This window comes from Thamnophis sirtalis, unplaced genomic scaffold (assembly GCF_051295495.1).
Source record: "Thamnophis sirtalis isolate CommonGarterSnake01/CBP01778 unplaced genomic scaffold, rThaSir2_p1.2 scaffold_9, whole genome shotgun sequence".
Classification (NCBI taxonomy): domain Eukaryota; kingdom Metazoa; phylum Chordata; class Lepidosauria; order Squamata; family Natricidae; genus Thamnophis; species Thamnophis sirtalis.
In genome coordinates this window covers 45106169-45130197 of record NW_028261389.1, presented here as the reverse complement: position 1 = coordinate 45130197, position 24029 = coordinate 45106169, and the positions used below count along the sequence as shown (strand labels likewise).

General features: G+C 34.8%; 1 protein-coding gene across 1 annotated transcript in view; it reads left to right on the top strand.

The window, feature by feature from the left end:
• The window catches only part of TRHDE (thyrotropin releasing hormone degrading enzyme), a 267004-nt gene that overhangs the window by 177479 nt on the left and 65496 nt on the right, over positions 1-24029 (top strand). The window contains exon 7 of the mRNA XM_087723432.1: positions 7375-7440. Coding sequence (XP_087579558.1) covers positions 7375-7440 — 66 coding nt within the window. The remainder of the gene's footprint in view (positions 1-7374; positions 7441-24029) is intronic.

Here is a 24029-nt window from a genome sequence, read left to right as displayed (position 1 = left end):
AATTTTTCCATGCATTTTGAGATGAGAAAGGAATATTTTTAGTCCAAAGTATCTGTGAGAATAAATGTTCTGCTCCTTTACATTTTATGGTTATTCATGTAGAAAAACATCATGATGCAAAGCTCTGAGGGAATATTTTATCTTAGGTTTAACAACACTGTACATCACTCTGAAACGTCACTTGAATGTGTATGTTTAAACCAATTTAGAAGTAGCATTAGGTACTTCTGGTGATGTTATTATTATCTGTATAAAACTCATGTAAATGTACAAGAATAGGTTATGTTAATAAACTATATATATATTTATAAGTGGATCATCATGAAAAAGAAGTTGTATGAATGCTACTAATTGATAGAAAGTCTCCTTTAAATTAAACTTAATATCTGATGACTTCATGAGTTGTCATAAACCTTTCTTGGCACAAGTATGGAAATAGTTTACATTTTCTATTTCTGGACTGCTTTTTTGACTCCCCTAGAGAAATCCATGCAAAATGTAGTGGAAGGAGTTCCCTTTTGCAAAGACTTTTGTATATCTCAGATAAAAATGATGATGATGATTTTGATGAGAAAATTAGTTTATAATAATAACTGTTAGGTCCTATTTAAGTTTTTTATATTCTTTTAGATGGCTTATCAAAGATCCATGAAAGACCTATTATGTCTGATTTTACGTACCATTGGCCCTCCTACAAATTGTCAAATATCTTGCTGCATTTTTATAACCTTACATTAAATTTATGTCAACGCATATTATGGATTCAATCCATTTACCCTGTGCTATATGAAGGGCATATGATTAAATTTACAGAGACATAAATATTAGCATACATGTAAAATCATGTTTACATGACTATGAAGATTTATAAACATCCCAGCAACTTTAACAAGAAGCCTGGCTTTCAGCTTTAGATCACCCTGGGATGAAATAGCTCCTAACTAACTAACATAATGTAGAATCTTCAGTTGAAGGAATAAGAAGCAAGGATGCATTTTAAAGAGAGTTCAGTAAAGAATTGGCTCTTTTGGACCATGTTCAAATCAGACCAATTTACAAATTCACCTACACAAGAGCCAAAGAGAAATTAGTTTTACAGAATTCTGGTGATAAATCAGAGTTTAATTTTGTTACAAATGACAAGAGGTCCGTCAGTTCCTCCTCAGTTGCGTATAAGCGCTGACAAGTGCTCTACAGATCAAATTAGTTTGCCTTTGAAGATGCCAGCCACAGTTGCCCATGAAATGTAAAGATGCCTCACTATCAGACTAATCACTAATGGATTTTTTAAAAGAGGGTTTTTACAATATTACTACCAAATATCCAACTTCTTATGTTTCCAATGTTTTTTAGAAAATGAATTATTAGTTTTAATAATCAATATTGGATTAATATTCCAGTGATAAATATTTTAACTAGTTTTATCTAAGTGTAATAGCCACTATTATAAATAGTCTTCAAATAAATCTCTGGTACTTATATGAATCTCTTCTGCTTTTGTCCACGTGTAATTAAGTGGAGATACAGGATATGTATATTTCTCTCATTCTTCAATTTTTTTTCTTTCACAACTTTAGTAATTAAGGATGAAGGAGGAAATGCCTGAGGGAACATTTATCTTTATAACGTTATGGTATCTCCCATCACAAATTTTATTATTATAGGTAATACAATTAATGCTAATAATATTAAAATATAGTTAAATATGTTAATGAGACATATGGAATATTTTATGCCCTGCAGTTTTCAGTTTTCAGATTTTTATGCTCTATGCATGGCATTTGCACTATTCTGGCATTGGTGCTACATTACTATGTTCATAGAGTGTCATTCTCCTGGACAATTGAGCCAATTTTGTTCCCTTTTGGAACGCAGCACAACTCACATCGTGAAAATGTTCAATTTTGCAATCTACAGTGCTAGAGCTCAACAAGACTTAGGAATGAGTTATTTTCTTATTCTCATTTTTTTCCTTCACTCTACCTCCCATCTTCTACCTCAGAATTTTCTGAGGTAAAATTACTTATATAAGTAACATATACCAAACTAATACAACTCTTACCCTGGACTCGAAATCATTTTTCTCCCTCTGACCCCCACACATAGTGGCTCTCGCTTTCCCATTGCAGCAATGCTTAGGGAAAATGCCTGGAAATGGCTGGAAATTTATTGAGTCATACTTTCCATGGCTTTCAGTGGGAATTTATCAGCAGGATGAATTATGCCTTGATAACTAGGTAGTTTTTCCTCATACCAACACATTTGTTATAAAATAGCTAGAGAAATGCACATTGAATGAACTGAAAACATGGTGGGGAGGGGGAAGTGAGGGAGAATAGCACTACATATTTTACCCTTTTTGTATTGCATTGGTGCAAAGGAATTTTATTACTAAGGAAGGTACTATAATTCTTGGGTGAGGAATTGACAGTTTTTGTATTCTCCTATTGATTGACTACAGTGCAGCACTGATGGGCTTATGTCCTTATTCAGCCTCATTATTCTGAAGGAGGGGTGTCAAACTTGCAGCCCATAGTCCAGATGCGTCATGTGCTGGCCACCCCCACCCCCACTTTAGCAAAGATGAAAAAGTCATGATACATCATGTGATGCCAATGTGATGCTGTGAGTTTGACATCCCTGTTCTGAAGTAAAGAGTCATTATTATGATCTCACAATCAGTTCCTAAGAGTTTTGGCCGGATTGTATAATAGCAATTATCCATCAAGAAATTGTAAGTTGAATCAATACCATCCTCCGTCACAACATATAGAAATTATATAATGTTAATAGATGACATGTACAGGTCTAGAAAAAGGGCAATTAGTAGTGATGACTATATAGACTGTACTCATCATAAGCTTAAAAGAGAAGATATTTTCCTGATATGGTCTACTTAAGTAACTCCATATTACAACTGAGAACTATGAAATTTTGGATTGCCCAAGGCCTTACAAAAATATATATTGCTAAACTCATTGCTTGTATCTTTAATAATTGTACTGTCCCAGAGGAGTTTATCTTTTACAAGCGTGAGATATAAATTTAAATTTAAAATATGGACTTGTTTCCTCCAGATACTGTCAGATTGTATTCATGAAGTTTCCTCATCTGATCGTTTCCTCAGAGATTTATTCTCTCTTTAACATGTCAACATCTATCCCAGAGAAAAATTGTTTAGTACTGTAAACTGTACCAGGAGGCAAAGTTGCATTTTTTCATTCTCTATATGATGGATTTCTCAACATTTTCTCAGATAAATCACAAACCATTCTCTTTAACTATTCCAGCAAAGGAAGCTTCTATCATTTTGTGAAATATTGGCAGAGTTCCTAGTGTCGTAAGTATACATTTCAGGAAAACCATGCAAACATTTTATTTACTGTAATAATAAATTCATCAGTGTACTCTGTTGTGAGGATATGAGCCTTTTTGTTAGCAGTAAGCATACCTAGAAGACCCCAAACTCAAGTTATCTTTGTAAATGCCTACTTCAGATTAGGAGACTAAATCAACAAGCATTTTCATTCTCCCCAGAGTCAGAAGAGGCTGCATGATATTCTTCATTTCTGGCTTGTGCTTAAAATTTCATTCTGATTAATTCAGATTTATGGCATGTGCCTAAGAAATAATTTTTTACAGTCTTCTTTTAAACTCCTTAAAATCTTTGGCATGTGGCTAAGGCAAGATAAGAGATCAAATCAATAACTTTGCAACACAACTCCTGGGTTATAATAAAGTGGGATTATTAAAGAGCTAATATACACTAAATGCCAATAGGAAATTACTGTATAAACTTTATAAAATATAAAATATTTTAGCTAATAAGCACAGTGCTCTTGATAAAGGAATCTTACAAAAGGCTATTATATTTCTATGTAGTGAAATAGTCTACTGGCACTTGAGATACTCTCCCCTTTTTTGTTTTCAATGCTTGCCCAAATTTCCATTTGTTAAAAAGTTAATGTAGACAGAGGGAAGTAAACATAAAATACTGCTTTAAAAGAAAAAAACTATCTGCTTGCTAATGCTTTCTTATCCAGGAATTTACCACAGGTGTTTATTGTAAAGACACAAAACTAGTAGGTAAAGCCAAGGGTTTTTTCCATTCTTCAGTCATACTATTTTAGTTGGATACTGCGACTGTGCAAAGATTAGAATTAAAAAGGCAAAATCATTTTTAAGGGCATTATAAAACCATTTCCTACCATTGTACAATAATTGTACAAGCCCAGGAAAAGATATTGCTACTTTAAGATATTTGTAATGTGCTGCATAAATATCAGCACATGTTCCTAATCTCATTTTCCCTGCTAATTTGTATCTATACAAGTTCTATTTGAAACTTACAGGGTTTTCTGTCTTTTCCTAATTATTTTTCCTAATTACTATCTGAGATAAACTGGGACTATAATTCTCAGAGATTCTTTCTATTATAGTTAGTGCTCATACTGGCTGAGAATTCTAGCAGGCAGTCTAGCATTTATAGAAAACACTATTTTATGGGAGTTTGCTTTAGCGCAATGTTTCTCATCCTCAGCAGCTTTAATATATATGGATGCTAACTTGGGAATTCTGGGAGTTGAAGTTCACACTTCAGTAAGAAATATTATATTTAGTATTGTAGCTTCAAACTGTTATCACTTTAAACATCAAAAATTAAACATATTACATGGAATTCACATTGACACTATTGAAGCTTCTTGGTGTATTTGTTTAAAATTAAAATAAGCCAAAATACATCTTAAGGCAATTCACAAGAGCACTTCAAATTTATTTTCCACATTTTATGAGAGTATTTTAAGTGTCATTTTATGATCCAAGCTTGATATAGTTTGTTCTCTATGTTAATTCATGCTGTGAATTTCCTAATAAGCTAAATTTCATATTGGCATCCAGCTGTGTCTGCCTATGTCAACAAAATGATTGCTTTGTAAAAGAGATTTGAGTATTGTTTGTTGCTTGTTATTTGAAAGGCAAACATAACTTAAAGGTTCTTATATGTGTGTTTTGCAAGTACTGTCCCTTTTTAAAAATGGGTTTCAAACATAGGGCAGTATGAGTTACCAATAGTTAAAGTATTTTTATTCCAAACTATAAAATTATACAATTTTACTTAACAGTTTACTAATCCAATTGTAGTACAAATGAAAGAATAGTCACAAATAATTTTTGGGGGGTGTTGCTTTGCTCTAGTTTGAAAAACATAAACTGTAAGAGAATGCTATGATTAGAGTAAGAAAGAGAAAACTATATTTATACATATACTGTATCTATGGCTCAGCAGCTCCAGGCTGTATTATCCTGTGATCCATAGAATGGTAGCCTGAGTGTCTATTGTGACTTCTCCAAATTTTATGGTAGAGAATATTAGTAATTACAAACCAACCAATCTTCAGGACTTTGGGGATGCTTTGTGACATGAAATAAGGCAGATATTAGTATAGTCTTTATTGTCATTGTACAAAATAAATACAACAAAATTGGTTATTTAAAATATTATTATTAATGTGATAAAACATATTGGATATTTATAGGATATTAAATATATAAACTTAGTTGGTTTGATATGGAAAAAATCTTAAGAATTTCAACATGTTTGATATATAATACATTCATTATGCTATTCCCTTTTGGAGTAAAGCATTGAAATACAGACTGCAGAAGAGTAGTAGGAAATAGTAAGATAAATAAATTAAAGGTGCAAGAAAAAAAGACAAGGAAACATGGCTGAAACATTTCTCACAACTAAAGAGAAAGGGCCTGTGTGTTTCATCTCCAGCATAATACCGCATTGCATTTCTCAGATTTTGATTTTTATAACCTCTTGTATACTTTCAATTAATATTGTGGCACTATCACACCCTATTAATTCCTACTGTCAAATGAGCTCCTAATAACTTAGATGACACCAATTTATAGTTTTTGATACACATTTGACCTCTTTAATTAAACAATTAAACATAATTATTCAATTCTCTGAATCTGTTAATCAACATTACTTCACAAGATTAGACCAGTCTTCAGATCTGATATATTCTTCACTCCTCATATTTTTACATACACATATTCATTTCATTCATTACTTCATATTCTTTCTTGAGTCTCTCTCATTCTGACCTAGAATCTACTATATGCCATCATCATCATTGGAAGGGTCCATAAACCATGATCTCTATTGCATATTGCAAGTCAATCTTAAGGAATAGTCTAGTCATCTGAGAGCTATTGGGCCTCTAAAACATGCAGATGTATAAACATGCCAATTAAAATGACAGCATGGAGACTAGCAAATGTCCTCTAGAATAAAATCATGTAATATAGGTACAATAATTTAAAACATTTTGAATATTCCTGGTTACCTATGTCTACTGTAAATTGCATTGATACATTCTGAAGTTTCAATAAAATTCTTATTATATTCCTCTTCAAATACTGATCTTAGAACTGCAGCCTTGGATGTATATTGACATTTATAGGAATATATTAAATATGGAGAGTAAATGCCAAATGCAATATTTATCAACATGGTAAAATGTTATAGTGCAAAAACATGAAAACTGTAATTTAAGCCATAAAATAGACATAGCATGTTTTTTTGTTCAAGAATCTTATCTTAAAATCCAGAGAAAATGACTTGACAAAGACCTTACCTGAAATTGCTTCATCCATTCCGAAACTTCATTCTACCCAGAGCAAAGGTTATTCACCCATATCTTTAACCATAACTCCAACTAAGCTGTAGGTATGTATCTGTCCTGTTAAATTAGAATCGCTGGCAATCTTGAGGTTGCACTAAAAGAAGACATATATTTTGCCAAGCACATATCTGAATGTCTAAAATTAAATTTCTGGGTGCTTGTTGTTCAACCATAAAAAAACCTGGGCTTATGGTGTTTTAAATCTGAACAACTAGTCAATACTATTTCATTTATACTGATTACTCTCGTAGAACTTGTTGCCTTTATTATGTATTAAATCTCAATATGTTATACTTAAATTATTTCATTCAAAGATATGCTTGTGAACAATCAATAGTGGGGAAGAGAAATATTGTGCTTTAATAACATACTGTTTCATGTTGTTGCACTCATATCATGAGGTATAAGTTTAGTTGCTCTGTTCGAAAATAACCCCATTTCTGTATGTTCTTAACTTCATTTTTGTTTCTGTTTTTTTCTCCAACAAAGCTTATAATGAATCATGTAGCTTCTAAAATGTCTAAATCAAATACTTTTGGGAGATAAATCTATGTGTAATTAATAATAAACCTATAATTATTCTGAAATAAATACTGGGATAATTGTAAATTTCATGTATTACCATTCAACTTCTTGGATAACAACTCAATTTTATAAAAAATTGTGTTTACAGGGTGCAGCTTTAATTCGAATGCTGGCTAATTTTATGGGTCACTCAGTATTTCAGATGGGCTTACAAGTACGTAGAAACATTTATTTTTTCATTCCTTACTTGCTTATCTTTGCATTTATGACAATATGTTTTTATTGTCTGTGTTTCTGTCAATTTTAAATATATTTTAAATATATTTGATTAATGGAGAAAAAATAAAGTTGTGTTACATAAATGTTGTATCATTGTAGAAAATGAAGGTTGGTTTATATGTAATTTTCCAAGTTGTGTCCAAGGTGTGTTTTTCCCTCTTTTAAGCACATTTTGTGAGATCTAATTTGTATGAGTATTTAATTTACATGAGCATTTTTACAGTATGTCAGTTTAAGGGAATGGATAAGCATAAAAGATTTGTTCAGTGACATTCCTATCTTAACAGAAGAACATATATAAAAATGCAGAATTTCCTGTTAGTAATTGCAATCTCATATAAAATAATTAAGCAAAGATATGATTTTAGTATAACTGAAGATATTCCAAAAATGTTTACCATTAAAAAGAAATTATTATTCAAATTATACTGTTTAATTCTGAGTATAGAGTGGAAAGAAAAAACATAAGAGCAAAACAAAAGAAAGAAATACATAAAACATTAGAGAAGGTCTGTGGAATCTTTTGTTCTTTAAAACATTCTGTGTTCTGTAGTGCAGACATCATCTTATTAGGAATTCAAATCTTCCTGATAGGGAAGATCCAATTCAAATCTTCCTGATAGGGAAAGTAAAATGTTAAAATTAGAAATCATAATATACTTCATTTAAATGTTTTTAAATATAGAATTGTTAAGCATTGATAAAGTACAGAACTTTGTGATAGTAAATAAAAATATATTGTGCATACCTAGAACTTTTGCTGTAGGTCCACAACTGAATAAATAATAATATATTTTAAACTAATTTACTCATCTGATGTGATTCCTATTGGGCCATGCAAGGCATTCAGGTTGGTGAATTTCAGACTCTGAAGTCTGCATGTAGGTATATTTTTGTAAAATAATGTAAAACATAATAACAACACCTATATTCTTAGACACTACCCTAATAATTCTTAGGTCCTTGTTAGGTCTTGAATTATAATTCAAGTTAAGTTCCTATCAGTCATACATTGTGAATCTACAGTATTCACACATCTAACAGTAAAAACATTTTTTTTAAAAATGTGGAAGCAGAGTTTGAATGTGAACTTTATTTTCCAAAATCAAGCAAAAATAGAATACATTACTGCAAAAAAAAAATAAAAAAAAAATCAAAAACAAAACTTAACCTTCTAAAAAAAATCAATACAGAACTTACATTTTGGAAAATGTCATAGAATTTATACAATAGTACTTAATGCTTTATTTATACTTTTATTAATATGATTCATTTGTATTAATCATATTTGAAAAATTAATAACCAGCAATACTGGCACATATGTTGAAAAGTAAAAAATTGTGAATGGAGAATAGTTTATTTTTTTATATGTCAAGATAAACACTTCAGCAATAATTCCAAATAAATTAATGTTTCTAAAACAATTTAAAAGCAAACAAGCCAAGCAAAACAAAAGAAAAAGAAAAACAATGCAACTCTGCCCCTTTGAAATGTGTTTAAGTAAATCATATAACAGACAGCTGTGATTGATGAATTATGCATGATGCACTCGGTTACTTAGAGGTGTCCTTTAAAATAAATTGATGTTCACCTGAAATACAATTATGGTTAGATGGAAAGGGCAATCAATCTTATCTGTTCTTAGTGAGCTTTCAATCTGAAATTTAAATAAACTCCATCTGGGATCACAGCATATATTAATATGGTTAGTTTATTTTCACCCAATAAAGTGAGAGTTAAAACATAAAGCAAAAGTTAAATAAGTATATTAAGCATACTATATAAAGATGCATTTAGTATAGCAATGACAGACATCATCTCCAGGAACCATATTCCACCCAGATATTTAGGAATGGTGATTGATTCAGTTTTGAAACAGAGTTGAATCTGAAATAATTAAAAACACTATTTCTTTAACTTTCTGCAATACATCTATATCTTGACATGGTTTATAGGGAGGGTAATGTAGAACCAGGGGTGGGTTCCTGCCAGTTCTAACCTCTTCTATAGAAGAGGTTCCACAAATCTACAGTGCCGTTTAGAACCGGTTCCAGCTCTCTCCCCCCCGCCCATCGGCCCATCATCAAGATGAAGAGTGAGGGGAGGAATTCTGGGAGTTGAAGTCCACAAGTCTTAAAGTTTGAACACCCCTGGGGTTTTTTTCTAAAGCGTTAGGGGTGCAAGGGTCTGGTAACTTGATAGCTTTAAGACTTGCACACTTCAATGCCAGAGTTCCTGAGCCAACATGACTGGAGGAGGAATTCTGGGAGTTGAAGTCCACAAGTCTTAAAACTGTCAAGTTTGAACACCCATGGGTTTTTTTTTTCTAAAGGATTAGGAGTTCAAGGGTCTTGTAACTTGACAACTTTAAGACTTACATGCTTCAAATGCTAGAGTTTCTGAGCCAACATTTTGGTTGCTAAGCAAGAGCGTTGTTAAATGAGTTTCACCACATTTTACAAGTTGGCCATGCCCACCCGGTCACATGGCCAGAAAGCCACTCCCACAAAGCAGGCCACACCTACAGAAGAGGTTCTAAATTTTTTTGAAACCCACCACTGTGTAGAACGTACAGTAAATGAGTCATTAGATAGGTTACTCAGAAGTGTACATCTTTCATTTAACCCAATGCCTACTTTAAGATGGTAAAGTGTATCTGTAATTAAAAATTACTAAAGAATATAGAAAACTAAGGATTATCTGACTGTATTTCAAAGAAATGTATATAGACAAATTTAAGGCAGAAACTAAAACTTTCCCTTAGCTACAAATGTCCTATGATAGAGCAATCAATTATATTAGTTAATATAGACAAATAGAGGCTAAAACTGTTTTTATGGTATCACTGAATAATGACATTTTGAATTATTTAAGAGAAAATAAGATGCAATTATGAATAATAAATGTGCACATGACTTACGGCATGCTCAAAGAAAAGATGACATCACGCTGGAAGATCTGCTTCTCTATGTATTGTCTCATTGTACTTTTTTAACCACTGGTCTCTAAGGACAATAAAAATATAGATTAATGTAGATTCTCTTTTTGACCTCTTTATATTTCCTGTTTAACATGAGCTAATTACCTCAAATTCCTTTTAGTGCTATTCACAGAGACTTTTTTTAATCACTTAAGACTCCTGCTTCTTATTCCAACAGTTCCTTTCTTTCTGTCTACTAATAAGGATACAGATACCATTCAAGCTACATGCATTCTACCAAATTGCATGGTCTTTCTTTTTTAAAAATATATATGCTATAAGTAGATAGGTGTATAGGCTTTCTGTCACAATGTAATTATCATGGTAAAGTTTTCTTAGTTTTACAAAATGATAGGCAGACTTATAAATCTAATTAATAAATGGGTGGGTAGATGGCTGGATAGGTGGGTGGGTGGGTGGGTGGATAGATGATAGATAGATAGATAGATAGATAGATAGATAGATAGATAGATAGATAGATAGATAGAGCGAGCGAGCGAGCGAGCCAGTCAGTTTGGTCTAGTGGTTAAGGCACCAAGCTAGAAAGCAAGAAATCATGAGTTCATGTCCCTTTTAGCCATGAAAGCCAGCTGGATAACCTTTGAGCCAGTCACTCTCTGTTAGTCCAACTCATCTTACAGGATTATTGTGGGGAAAATAGGAGAAGGAAGTGGTATTGGATATGTTTGCCACCAAGTTATTTGTAAAAATAATAAAGGTGAGATACTAATCAATAACACAGATTTAGATTTCCTTTAAAAACAAGGAAGGAACAAAGTTGCTTATATAGTTAGAAAGGAAGTAGCAAGAACAGTATTTGATTATAAAACAATCAATGAATAATGTTAGTTAGACTTCCTACAGAGTCCTTTATATGACGGTCATTCAGATGTATGCTCCAGCTACTGATTTAGAATAAGAGGAGGTTGATGAATGTTATGGCTAGATAGAATTTAAAATTAATAGCATGCAAGTGAGATTTACTGCTTATAACTGGAAATTGGAATGCAAAGTTGGAAATAAGAAAGAGGAAAATGTAGTTGAACTGTATGGCTTAGGGGAAAAAATGAAGCAGGAACCAGTTTATCAATTTTTGCAACTCCAATGTTGTTTCATAGCAGACAATGTCATCAAACAATCAAAACAATGTCACTAAACATGGATATAGCAATAGTTGGAGTGGAAACAAGGAAAGAAAGCCAACCCCTCCCCTCCAAAAGATGAATTCTGTTAGAAGAGATAAGATTACAATATCTGTAAAGACATTCAAGATGGAGATAGATATAGAAAAGCAAGTACATTTTTTCAAAAGATCTCTGAACTCAGAAGGGAAGTTCCAGCCTTAAATTCATATACTAAAGGTTTCCAATGAAGAGATTGAAGATCAAAGGAAGATAGAAGGCATATACTGAACACTGTACACTAAGAGGTCAACATTCAAGATGCTTTAGAGTCTATTTTCTACTTACATGAATATCTAATATAAGAAAATGAAGTTAGAATAGGTTTTTTGTCATTAATCAGAAGGCTGCAAGAACTGATGAATACCCATTGAAATATTTTATGCAACAGAAGAAGAATCAGTTATGGTTCTGACAAGCTATGTTAGCAAAGTCTGGAAAATAAATGTTGTTGTTGTTAGTTGTGAAATTGTGTCTGATCCATCACAACTACATGGACAACGTTCCTCCAAGTCTTCCTGTCCTCTACCATTCTCTGGAGTCCATTTAAGCCCATGCCTAGTGCTTCGACGACTCCATCCATCCACCTCATTCTCTGCCATCCCTTCCTTCTTTTGCCCTTAATCTTTCCCAGCATTAGGCTCTTCTCCAGTGAGTCCTTCCTTCTCATTAGGTGGGCTAAGTATTTGAGTTTCACATTCAGGATCTAGCCTTCTAAAGAACAGTCAGGGTTGATCTCCTCTAGGACTGACCGGTTTGATCATCTTGCAGTCCAAAGGACTAGCAGGAGTCTTCTCCAGCACCATAGTTCAAAGGCCTCAATTCTTTGGCGCGTCCAATTTTCACAGTCATACATTGCAACTGGGAATAAATAAATAGTGGCCAACTAATTGGGAGAGATTAATATATAGTACATTCTCAAACCAAAAAAGGAGCTTAACAGGATGTGCAAACTATCATGCAATATCCTTAAGTTCCCATGCTAGCAAAATAATGCTTAGGGATTAGAGACCTACATGGAAAAAGAAATCCCAGATGTTTAAGTGGACATTAGAAAAGTTTGAGGAACACTAGACATTATTGCTGATGCAGGTTGGGTAATTGAGGAAGCCGAAAAATAATAATTTTTAAAAATCATGATAGCAATAGCAATAGCAGTTAGACTTATATACTGCTTCATAGGGCTTTCAGCCTTCTCTAAGCGGTTTACAGAGTCAGCATATTGCCCCCAACAATAATCCGGATCCTCATTTTACCCACCTCGGAAGGATGGAAGGCTGAGTCAACCCTGAGCCGGTGAGATTTGAACAGCTGAACTGCAGAACTGCAGTCAGCTGAAGTAGCCTGCAGTGCTGCATTTAACCACTGCGCCACCTCGGCTCTTATGATGGACTTCATTGATTATAGAAAGATTTTTGATTGTGTTGATCGTGTCAACACAAAGTGTCCAAGATAATAGGAATCCCAAATTATCTCATGGTCCTCATGAGAAACTTATATAAAGGTCAGGAAACCATAGTATAGTGAAACAGACTGGCTCTATGTTGGCAAAGCAATGAAACAACACTATACCTTCCCCTGATTTATTCAACCTACAGGGTAAATATATATTAAGGGAAGCTGTATAGAAAAATGTGATCACACTTCTAAAACTGGAGGAAGAAACATCTATTATCTGCACTATGCTGATGACACTATCCTGATGCAAAGGATCTGCAAGCCTTAATATTTAAAGTCAAATAGTACTATGAAAAAATAGGAGTAAAATTAAATATAAAGAAGATCAAATAATGACAACAGGTAGAACAGGCAGTCCTAGAAATAGAAGTGAAGATAGCATTAGGGTGGATAACTTCTGTGTTTTAAGCTCAAACATCAACAGTAAAGGAACAAGCAGTCAAGAAATGTACTGGAGACAAGGCAGCACAGCCATGGAAAAGATATTTAAATACCATGATGTGTCTCTACCTACAAAGCTCAGAAACATGCAAGCCATAGTATTTCCTCTAATACTCTATGCAAATGCAAGATAGACTTTAAACAAGCAGGACAGTATTGATGCTTTTGAATCTTGGTGTTAGAGAAGATTCCCAGAATACTATGTACAGGCAAGAAAACAAAATTTGAAACAGCAGGTTGGGGACATATCATCATGAAGAAAAATCTATCTATGCGGTCACTGCATGTCAATGACAATTGATGGAACATAATCAGTCAATCAATTGCTTAATATGTTTTCCTTAAAACACTATGTCATTATAAAGAAAATAGGAAACAAAAAAAAATCATTATGAATTCTTTGCAATTGTTCTCTCTGCTTACATTCACAAACATAAACATTTATTACACTTTTTTTAAAAAAACATACTCGTGAAATGAAATATTTTAATATAAATGTTTCATGTAAACTATTCAGAATTATGTTTAAGAAAATAATGCTAGCAAGAATTCAGTTTTATATTCTTTAATAAGTATCTTTTTAGAAAGATATTTTTGTCACACTAACACGATTTTCATTTTAAATTGGAAACTAAGATAAAAGTCCTAATATATATTAAAGAAGTAACTTGTGTCATATTTGCTTCTTCTGCAATGTTCTTTACATCTGTTTGCTTTTAACTTTTATATGGTTTGATTATTTTTAAGCCAATGTATATTTCTGTGAGCTTCTCGGTATTATATTTCATTTGCCATTTAGCAGCTCATTGATCATATATATGTGTATCATTTTGAATTGTAGTTGCTGCTATATTTGTGTTCATAACTCATTTTGATTTAGTGCATCATCAGCAGTTTACATTTGTTTACTGAGGACCTCTTGTCTCTTTGATAAATTTACAACTTTTGTATTTCAGGTTACCAAATGTATATTATCTCAAGCACTTTATATCTCTGGAATTACTCAGACATTTAAAGTTCTAGCAATAAAATAACTCAACAAAATATTCTCTGTTAGCATAGCTGTTTGAGATTTGTTATTCAGTTATCCTAGTAGCTGGGGAAATATTTAATTGATGCAAACTAATGAACAGAAGCCTTTCAGATGGATTTTCCCCCACAAGAAGTGCTTGGAATCCTTAAGATACTTTTTTTTTTGTACAGTTGGATCAGTTTTTATTATTTATTTGGAGTTTTACTCTGCATAGCCTCAAATTAAATTAACACACAATAACCAACAGTAAAAATAAAATAAAAATGATAAAAGCATCAGAAAAACACCTAATACACATATGCACATAATTTTTAAAAAAAGGAAAGGAAAAAAGCTGCCAATAAATCCATCTGTCCCCCTTTGGCCTGGAAAAAGCACAAAATTGCCTTAACATTAGTAGAGTCCTAGGCTCCATTAGCAGAGGTATAGAATCAAGATCACATTCATAATGCCTTGGTAAGACCACACTTGGAATACTGCATCCAGTTTTGGTCCCCACGGTACAAAAAAGATGTTCTCTAGAGTGCAGAGAAAAGCAGAAAAAGAACTGGAGGCTAATACTTATGAAGAACGGTTGCAAGAATAGTGTGTGTCTAGTTTAATGAAAAGGAAGACTGGGGTGACAACATTACAATGTTGCAATATCTAACGTGCTGCCCCAAAGAAGGGGGGGGGATTCTCCAAAGCACTTGAAGCAGAACAAGAAGCAATGGATGGAAACTAATAAGGAGAGGACCACCCTAAAAATAAGAGAAATTTAGAATAATTAATAATTATAATAATTATTATAAGAATAATTAATCACGGAACGGCTTGTCTTTAGAAGTTGTGGTGCTCCATCACTGAAGGTTTTTAAAGAAGAGATTGGACAACCACTTGTCTAAAATGGTAGAGTATCCTGCTTGACTCAGAGTTGGACTAAAAGACTTTCAAGGTCCCTTCCAATTCTGTTATGTTATTCCTGAGAAAACCATAATTTTGGTCTTAGAGCAGATTGTATACTTGTTCCTAGTTACATAATTCCACTAAGGCCCACAGAGTTCTTTTAAGTCTTAGTTGTGTAAATGAAATAATTACTGCAACTTCAGCGTAAATAGTATTGGCAAATGCTCACCACAAAGTTTAAGAGGATAGAATTTCTTATGGTTAAGGCAGTAACCACTGAATTCTTATAGATACTAAATGACAAGGGAGCTACAACTCAGTTTCATACACTCGGTTGAAATGTCTGCATTAAGGTAAATAATTCTGCTGTATGTAACCTAAGTGACTGTACCTTAATGCAACTAAAGAGCCCATTATTATATTTGAAGGACATCTTTGACCAGAATCTGTCCCTTGTAATAAAATCAGAGGCTGATTTAAAGCCAATACAGGCAAGATATATGGCTTGGTTTTGCCTATATGCGTTTATCAAAACAGGGGGCTGCTGTATTAGGGGTGGCTGACTGAATAAGAAGATTCCCACTCTCAGACAATCTATTGTATTGGTTTTTATCTTTTCTATTTAATTCTCCTAATTTTAATTGTCTTGTGGGACTTTTTTTTACTTTTTATCATTGTAAGCCCCTCCGAGTTGCTGTATCAGTGAGACGGGCATAATAAATATTAAATAAATAATAGAAGTTGTAATTCAAAAAGTAGGCATATTATTTGCTAGGCATAATTAATAGGCTAAATGTATCACGTAAGGTGTTTGTGCTGTTCTTATGCTTAGAAATGGGAACAATTATAGATTGGATCCAGTCACCTGAAATTTGAAATTATTGTAAATATGTATAAAGAAAGAGGTCAAGATAGGAACTCATCAATCAGCTCTTTCCCTTCAGTAACTCTAGTACTATTGGGCCTTTTCTATCTTTTCAGTTGGTTAATTAATTGAAGAATCTCTAAATAGAAGACCTGAGTCCAGGTAGGAATATTATGAGAATACTTATGTGGTAAATAGAAAGGGGACAGTTAAAAAGTATGCTATGGAAATGTCTGGTAGCTGAAATTCTAATCTTCAAGCATTATTTTCCTTCACAAAGAGCAATAATTAGCTTCCAAAATAAGAAGGTTGTCTTATCTTTGTTTTATTTGTTCCCAATTTCCTTGATTAAAAGTCCCACCCCTTTTCAATACCTACGTGTTGTGGCCCGGCAGGAGTTGTTAGAGCTGTCGCCAGACTCCGACAGCGAGAGGTCTTATGAGTTGGCCTTGGAGGAGGTGGAGGACCCTGGACAGGGTGTTGTCGCCCGGCAGGAGCTGTTAGAGTTGCCGTCAGACTCCGACAGCGAGAGGTCTTATGAGTTGGCCTTGGAGGAGGTGGAGGACCCTGGACAGGGCAAGGAGAGACTGGTTGGCCACCAGGTGGTGGCAGAGTATTGGATCAAAGGGAATGTTCCTGAAAGTATTTGGGAGTTGTATCAGGAGGCATGCAGGCTGAGGTCTACTCAGCGTAAAGGACAAAGGAGGAACTACAGGAGATGATTGCAAGCAGCTGTTGCTCGTTAGGATCTCCTCCTGCTGATAAAAAGGACTGATGGTGCCACGCCCTGGTTGCAGAAGTCAATGTTCCCCGTTCGCGTGCAAACGTCGAGTAAACCCAACTTGGATAAGTGACTTGATTTATATAATCCTGTTTTGCAGTAGTTTATGAGTTATAGGACTTTTGCCAGAGCATTTATCTGTGTTTATTTTGGGCTCGCAGCCAGCTGATAAAAAACATTCCTTTGAACGTTCTGTTTGGCTTTTGTTTCTGAATGGACAAGGTGGGGGGGTCAGAACACCTATCCTACCAGAGTTTCAAGTGGAAGAGACAGATCTTGAGCCAGGAGAAAGACTCAAATCTCCCAATTTCTAGGCTAGTACCTTTATAGTCGATACACCAAATTGTCTCTCTTTAGTATGTTAGGAAAGTATTAATGTCCAAATGATGCTGTGGCCATGACTATTGTCTCTGCTAGATTCAGTTGATGGTAGGCATTCCCAAAACTTGGAGGTCTTATCTAAGGTTAGTGATAGTTGTATTCTTTCTGTATGGTTTACGATCCATTTAACCCATTAAAGGGTTAATTCTAGCTAATTCTAGTTCCAACAGTGCTCTTATTATTTTTGGCACTAACTAGACAATTTGATCATGGGTTAGTTCAGAAAAATATAGTAAATGGAGGTGGTCACTGTCATGATGGATTTAGAAAACTATAATTATTATGTTTTAGCCTAGTCTGTTATAGTTACCATTATGCTATGACTCATAACAGATATTTTTAACTCCAGGGATAATAGCTTATTTGATGAGTCAGTCACATATTGTTAGAACTCGTTTTGAGAATTCATTTGTTTGTTTATTTGTTTTTAGGTGATCAACTTTTTTATAATAATTATTATATTGATATTTCAACTACTTTGTAGTTTTCTCTTATACTTGCAAACAATTGTAACAGTAGGAAACAAAGCTTTGTGAAATAGCGCTGCTTCCTAGAAAATGGAACTGCTAACTCCTTCATATTCTAGACCAGTGATGGCTAAACATTTATCTCCTTATGTACCAAAAGCGCATATGCACAACACCGTATGTGCGCATGTGCCCAGACCCATAATACAATGTGCATGTGACCCCCTGTGTCCCTTGCCCCCTGCACATGCATGTGTGATCCCCTGTACACTCCCCCACCCCTGTGCATGCACATGCAATGGTCTGTGCCGCATTTCGGACCTAGCAGGCCTCCCTGAAGCCTCTTGGGACCACAACCCCCATGCTCCCCCCAATGCATGCATAAGCTGTTACAGTGATGCATTTCCTGCCTCTCTAGGATTTACCTCTATCTGCTCCTGTTTCTGTTGGATGTATATAATTATATTCTCGATGGCTTGTATAGTATGTTAACTGCATTTTGATCAAACAACATGAGCTGCAGAAACCCAAAATTTAGATGGACGGCAGGAGGTGCCTGTGATGCGTAGTGGAGCTCAGCTAGTATGATGGCTCGCGTGCAGCAGTGAGAGCTCTGGGTGCTACCTGTGGCACGTGTGCCATAGGTTCGCCATCACGGTTCTAGACTATTTGGACTGAACTGAAATCTTTTCACATGCAGACAGAAACCCTTATATTAGAGCTTCAAGTCATGTGGAATGCGTGCACATATAAATATATAAAAATCTCTCCCAAAACTCGTAGCTGGAAAATTAATTGCTCCAGCTTTTATATTACCCTTTAGGCATTTTTCCTTCTTTTATAATGAAGTGGACTTTATTTATTATTTATTTACATAAATAATTGATAGATACAGGAAAGGTGCTAGTGATTTCAATTGCAACTCACTTCATTATTTCCCATACCTCATTAGTGAAACTAGAAATTTTAAGTATGTATCAAATATGTTCAGATCTAACATATTCTAGTCCAAAATTCTAATATTTATTTATTTATTTATTTATTTACATAGACTTAAATAATTCTTAATTCAAATGACCCTGAGTACTTTACTTCAGTTTTTAAAATACCTACAATAAAAAGCAAATGAAATTCTAATTTTGCTCAGACGTTACCTGAAGTATTCTGATCTTGAAAGACATGAGAAGATTGATTAGAGTGTTGTATTCTTAAACTATTTTGCACATTTCTGCACATGCCTTTGAAATTCCACATCACAGATTTCCATAAATACTTCCTTTATTTTAGCTTGTGGCAATATTTCTTCACACAACAGAAGGTTCTAATCTTCTATATATATAAAAATGGCTCTGTATGTGTCTGTTCCAGCATAATTCTGGAACGCCTCGAGCAATTTCAACCAAACTTGATACACAGATGACTTACTCTCCGGAAGAAAAATATTGTGGGGGTAAGACACTCCTAACACCCCTTGGAGTATGTGTTCTGTTAAGATACACCCTGTTGTGCCTTAAAATGGCTTCTACTGTGCAGCGCAGTGGAGTTGCCATGGTAACTCTGGATGGGAACGAACAAGCTTGCACTCAATCCCGACAAGACTGAGTGGCTATTGATGCTCCCTCCCAAGGATGGTCCAGTTATTCCATCTCTTAGCCTGGGGGGTGAAATTATACGCCCCTCAGAGAGGGCTCACAATTTGGGAGTCCTCCTGGATCTGCAGCTGACATTAGACCACTTGTTGGCTGTGACCAGGGGGGCCTTTGCCCAGCTTCGCCTGGTACACCAATTGCGACCCTACCTGGACCGGGAGGCCCTTCGGATAGTCACTCATGCCCTCGTCACCTCAAGACTGGATTACTGCAACGCGCTCTACATGGGGCTGCCCTTGAAGAGTGTTTGAAGACTCCAGTTAGTCCAGAATGCAGCTGCGCGAGTGATTGTGGGTGCACCTAGGTACACCCACGTTACACCTATCCTCCGCGAGCTGGCTTCCCATTGGTCTCCGGACACGCTTCAAGGTGCTAGTTGTTACTTTTAAAGCCCTACATGGCATCGGACCTGGCTACCTGAGAGACCGCCTCCTGCCAATTACCTCCCAAAGACGTATTAGATCACACAGACTAGGCCTCCTCCGGATTCCATCTGCCAGCCAATGTCGGCTGGCGACTCCCCGGGGGAGGGCCTTCTCTGTTGCAGCTCTAGACCTCTGGAACGATCTCCCCGTTGAGATCCGGACCCTTACTACCCTTCCGGCCTTCCGTAAAGCAACCAAGACCTGGCTGTTCCGGCAGGCCTGGGGCTGTTGAATTGTCCAGCCCCACTTTAAGTTATGAATGTTGCTGTAATTTTAAACTGTTGTTTTATTTTTTATATTCCCCCTCCCTTTTTATTGTAAGCCGCCCTGAGTCTTCCGAAAGTGGGCGGCATACAAAACTAATAAATAATAATAATAATAATAATAATAATAATAATAATAATAATAATAATAATAATAATAACGGCTTCACAGAACTCCACAAGGGGGCTCCCTCTTGTAAGGGGGAAAATCCAAATTAGAAATTACATTTTGTTCAGACATTTTACCCCTATAAATACCTGGGCAATGCTGGGTTATCAGCTAGTCTATTATAAAAACAACTCTTACCTAAAAATAATGGTAAAATCTTAGTTCCTTGTTTCTAAAAACTTATTCAATGGGATCATATAATTTTAGAATGGATCAGAATGTGATAGTCATCAAGATAAATTTGTATTTCATATCCTCAAATAATTTCACAGTGCATCAAATAAACATAAAATGCTTCTTGTCCCCTATTGGATCAGGTAAATATTACACAAACATGGTATAAAAGTGGGTAGATCTATCTCATGCAATCTGTTTTAAAACAGCTAGAAATTGGCATGAATAGTAGATACAATAAAGAGAAGTAATAATGTTTACATGATTTTCACATTTAAAATATTAAACTTAACCTGCTATTGCCAATTTAAAAAGGCATCTAATGAAAGTGCCAAGTATTGAACTAAAAGGTCTTTAATTTATATATTAAAAAGTGGGATTTAAAGTACTAAACTATTGTGACTAAAGAATCAGTATTTATTTTATTATAGCAATAGAACACACGAACATATTATTGCATTTATTCTGTTTTACAATTAATAATGGGGAAATTCTTGTCAAAGACTTATGTAATTCTACTTGTATTTTTCTAGTGTTAATAATTTATTTCCAAATTTGAAGCATATGAAGGTAACTGTGGAAAGTAGCATAAGACAACCACTGTTCCCTCTAAGGTGCACGGTTGCGCGGCCGTGCCCGTGTCAAGAAAATGTCGCGCAGCAGTTTCCAACTGCCGCTCAGTGTTTTTTAGCATGATAAATCCTCGGCTCTACCAGCCACTTTCCTCCCCCAAAACAAAACTGCCCAGCCGGGGCGAGCAATGAAGCGGAAATGATGCCATGCAATTCAGGACTGAGAGGAATTGACAAGCTCGGCAGGTAAAAATCCTCCCCAGCTGCCACCACTAACCCCCAGGAAGGATCCCTTGTGAGATGTTTGCCATACCTACTTCCATGTTGTAGACTGAACTGACACTTATCTGACCATTGCCCAAGTTGTGGATCATCCCCCCACCTCTCAAGGTTATTCCCATATTAGCCATGTTTAGAAATTTCAGGGAGAAATGTAGGGATTTGTATCCATTTAATACTATTACACTTATATTCAGGGCCATGATTTTTTATGAACAGTTGAGACACCCATAGAAACCCATGGTTTCTATAACAACAGAACCTCCGTCTTAGTGGGATTCAGTTTCATTCTATCCTCTCCTCCCCCCCCCCCCAATCTACTTCTTCATAGCTTCTAGGAATCATCAGGGCTTCCATTATATCTCCTTTGGCCAGGATGATACCTAGGTATGATCAGTATATGGATGCCATATCCCAGATAATAGATGATCTTTTCATAGCATTATTAAAATAATGGAGAAAATTGTTATGTCTTCCAATAATATTAATTAAAACCACTAATTCTAGGAAGGAAAAGAATCACTGCGGAATAACTCTCCCAATCTCTAATCATCATAGGCAGTCCAAAAATATTATATGATTATATCAAATGCCATAGAGAGTTCTAAGAGGACAAGAGAAATGCAATGCCTCTTTTCAAGTGTCTCATTTCAGGTCATCTGCAGGAGCAATCAATGTGGCTCAGGATCCTTTGCAATTGGAAGCATCTTCCCAGTAAAGAACAATAAATTGGACATCAGTTGGTAAGATGACCAAAGCAGATGGCCAAAGATAGATTTTTGAGAAGGGGCCATACTTTCCTTTCTTCAAGGCAAGCAGCATTAGCTCTTCTCCCAAAAACATATATTTACACCTTTAATAAGTAAAGAATCTAATTTTAAGTATCTCAGTTTCAGTCCTTCCACAAAGGACCTTGTTAACTACTTAGATATCACAGCCTCAAAAAATCCTAGGTGTTCTCACAGGTCATTAACCTGTCATCTTCTGAGACCCTGTTCTTCTGACATACAGTTCAAAATGCATATAAGTGCTAAATAAACTATTCATAGAGCTGCCTGCTGAATTGCAGCTGTATGCTTATACGTAGAAGGGACTAAAATTTATATGGCAAGTCTATAAGGAAAAATAAGCAGCACCTATTTATAATAGCAGGTAGTTTTTATGAGTGTGTATTCTGATTACAACTTAGAATAAAAATATGATGTAAGACATGCAATTAATACTGATACGAGTGATTTGTAAAGTATAAATAGTGATCTTAATTATGGTTTTGATTAGTACTAAATTCCTTTATCCTGTCTCTCCTTAATCTTGATTTTTGACCTTATAGCTCCTTGCTGTGAATGAAAACTTTCAGCTTAGATTCAGGTTAAGTACTGGAGTCTTGATCCAAACTCTAGTAAAACCTATTTTTCCTCATCAGACTGAGCTCTTTAAACCTGTAATTTGTTATTTTTAAATAATGGAAGTGCTTGTTGTTAAATGGTAGCAGTGACAAACTCGTGTTTCAGTATCATACAACAGTGTCTTCTAAACCAGAGTTCCCCAACCTCTCTAGCTTTGACCGCATGGTGAAAAGCCAAAAAATATGAAATGTGTTTTCATATTTCTATAGAATCTGCTTATAGGTTTGGGACTCAGCTTGGAAAACCATCTTGTATCATTCTTAGATTTTGGGCCTCATATAAATCTTGTCAGACTGAAGCACTCTACTCTCTGCATCTACCATATACTCTAAGAACTATTAGGGAAGGAATGTCTTCACCCTCTTCCTCATCCACAAAATCTCTGGACTGAATTGTGTCTTTTTCCTCTGGAGTGCACCCCCTTCATCCTAGGAATCCATCCTACTACATTTCATCACAAAAGTCAGGTTTAGCACAAATATCAGTCTCCGTCAAGAAAGTTATCCCCCTCCCTCAAGCTGTATATAACTTCATAGAGGAATAAGAGGAAACAAAGGATAACTTACATCCATAAATAATAAGTCTTAGAAAAGTATGCTATTGTTCAATAACAATGTTTTCCACAGCTAAAGTAGGAATAAAGTATTCCTAGCTTTATTTAGTTACCATTTAGTCATTTATGCCAAATGGAGATCTGTTGTGATTCAAATCTCTGGAGGTTGGCTGAAATTGATATTAATTTTACGCTTCAAGAGCTTGATTTTTCATTGCAACTTTGATTTCAAATAATTATCTTGGTATACAGCTTTACTGATCATACCTTAGGCATGAAAAGCATTTCATTTGAGTATATGCTGAAATAATCTTTAAATAGTAGTTGAAATATGAACCATTTGCACCAACTCACCTGTTTATTTGTTTGTTTGTTTTGCAGGGTTGTTAACAGAGATATATTATATACAGTATGTGACTCAAGGCCTGCTGCCCCTTAAATTGCTTAGATATGTCTTGAAGCTAATTGGAAATATTATTAACAGCTGTCCCTAAGGAGAAAGCCATATGAAGCTCAAGGCTTATTTCTGCAATGTTTATTATAGTACTGTAAACTGTTTTA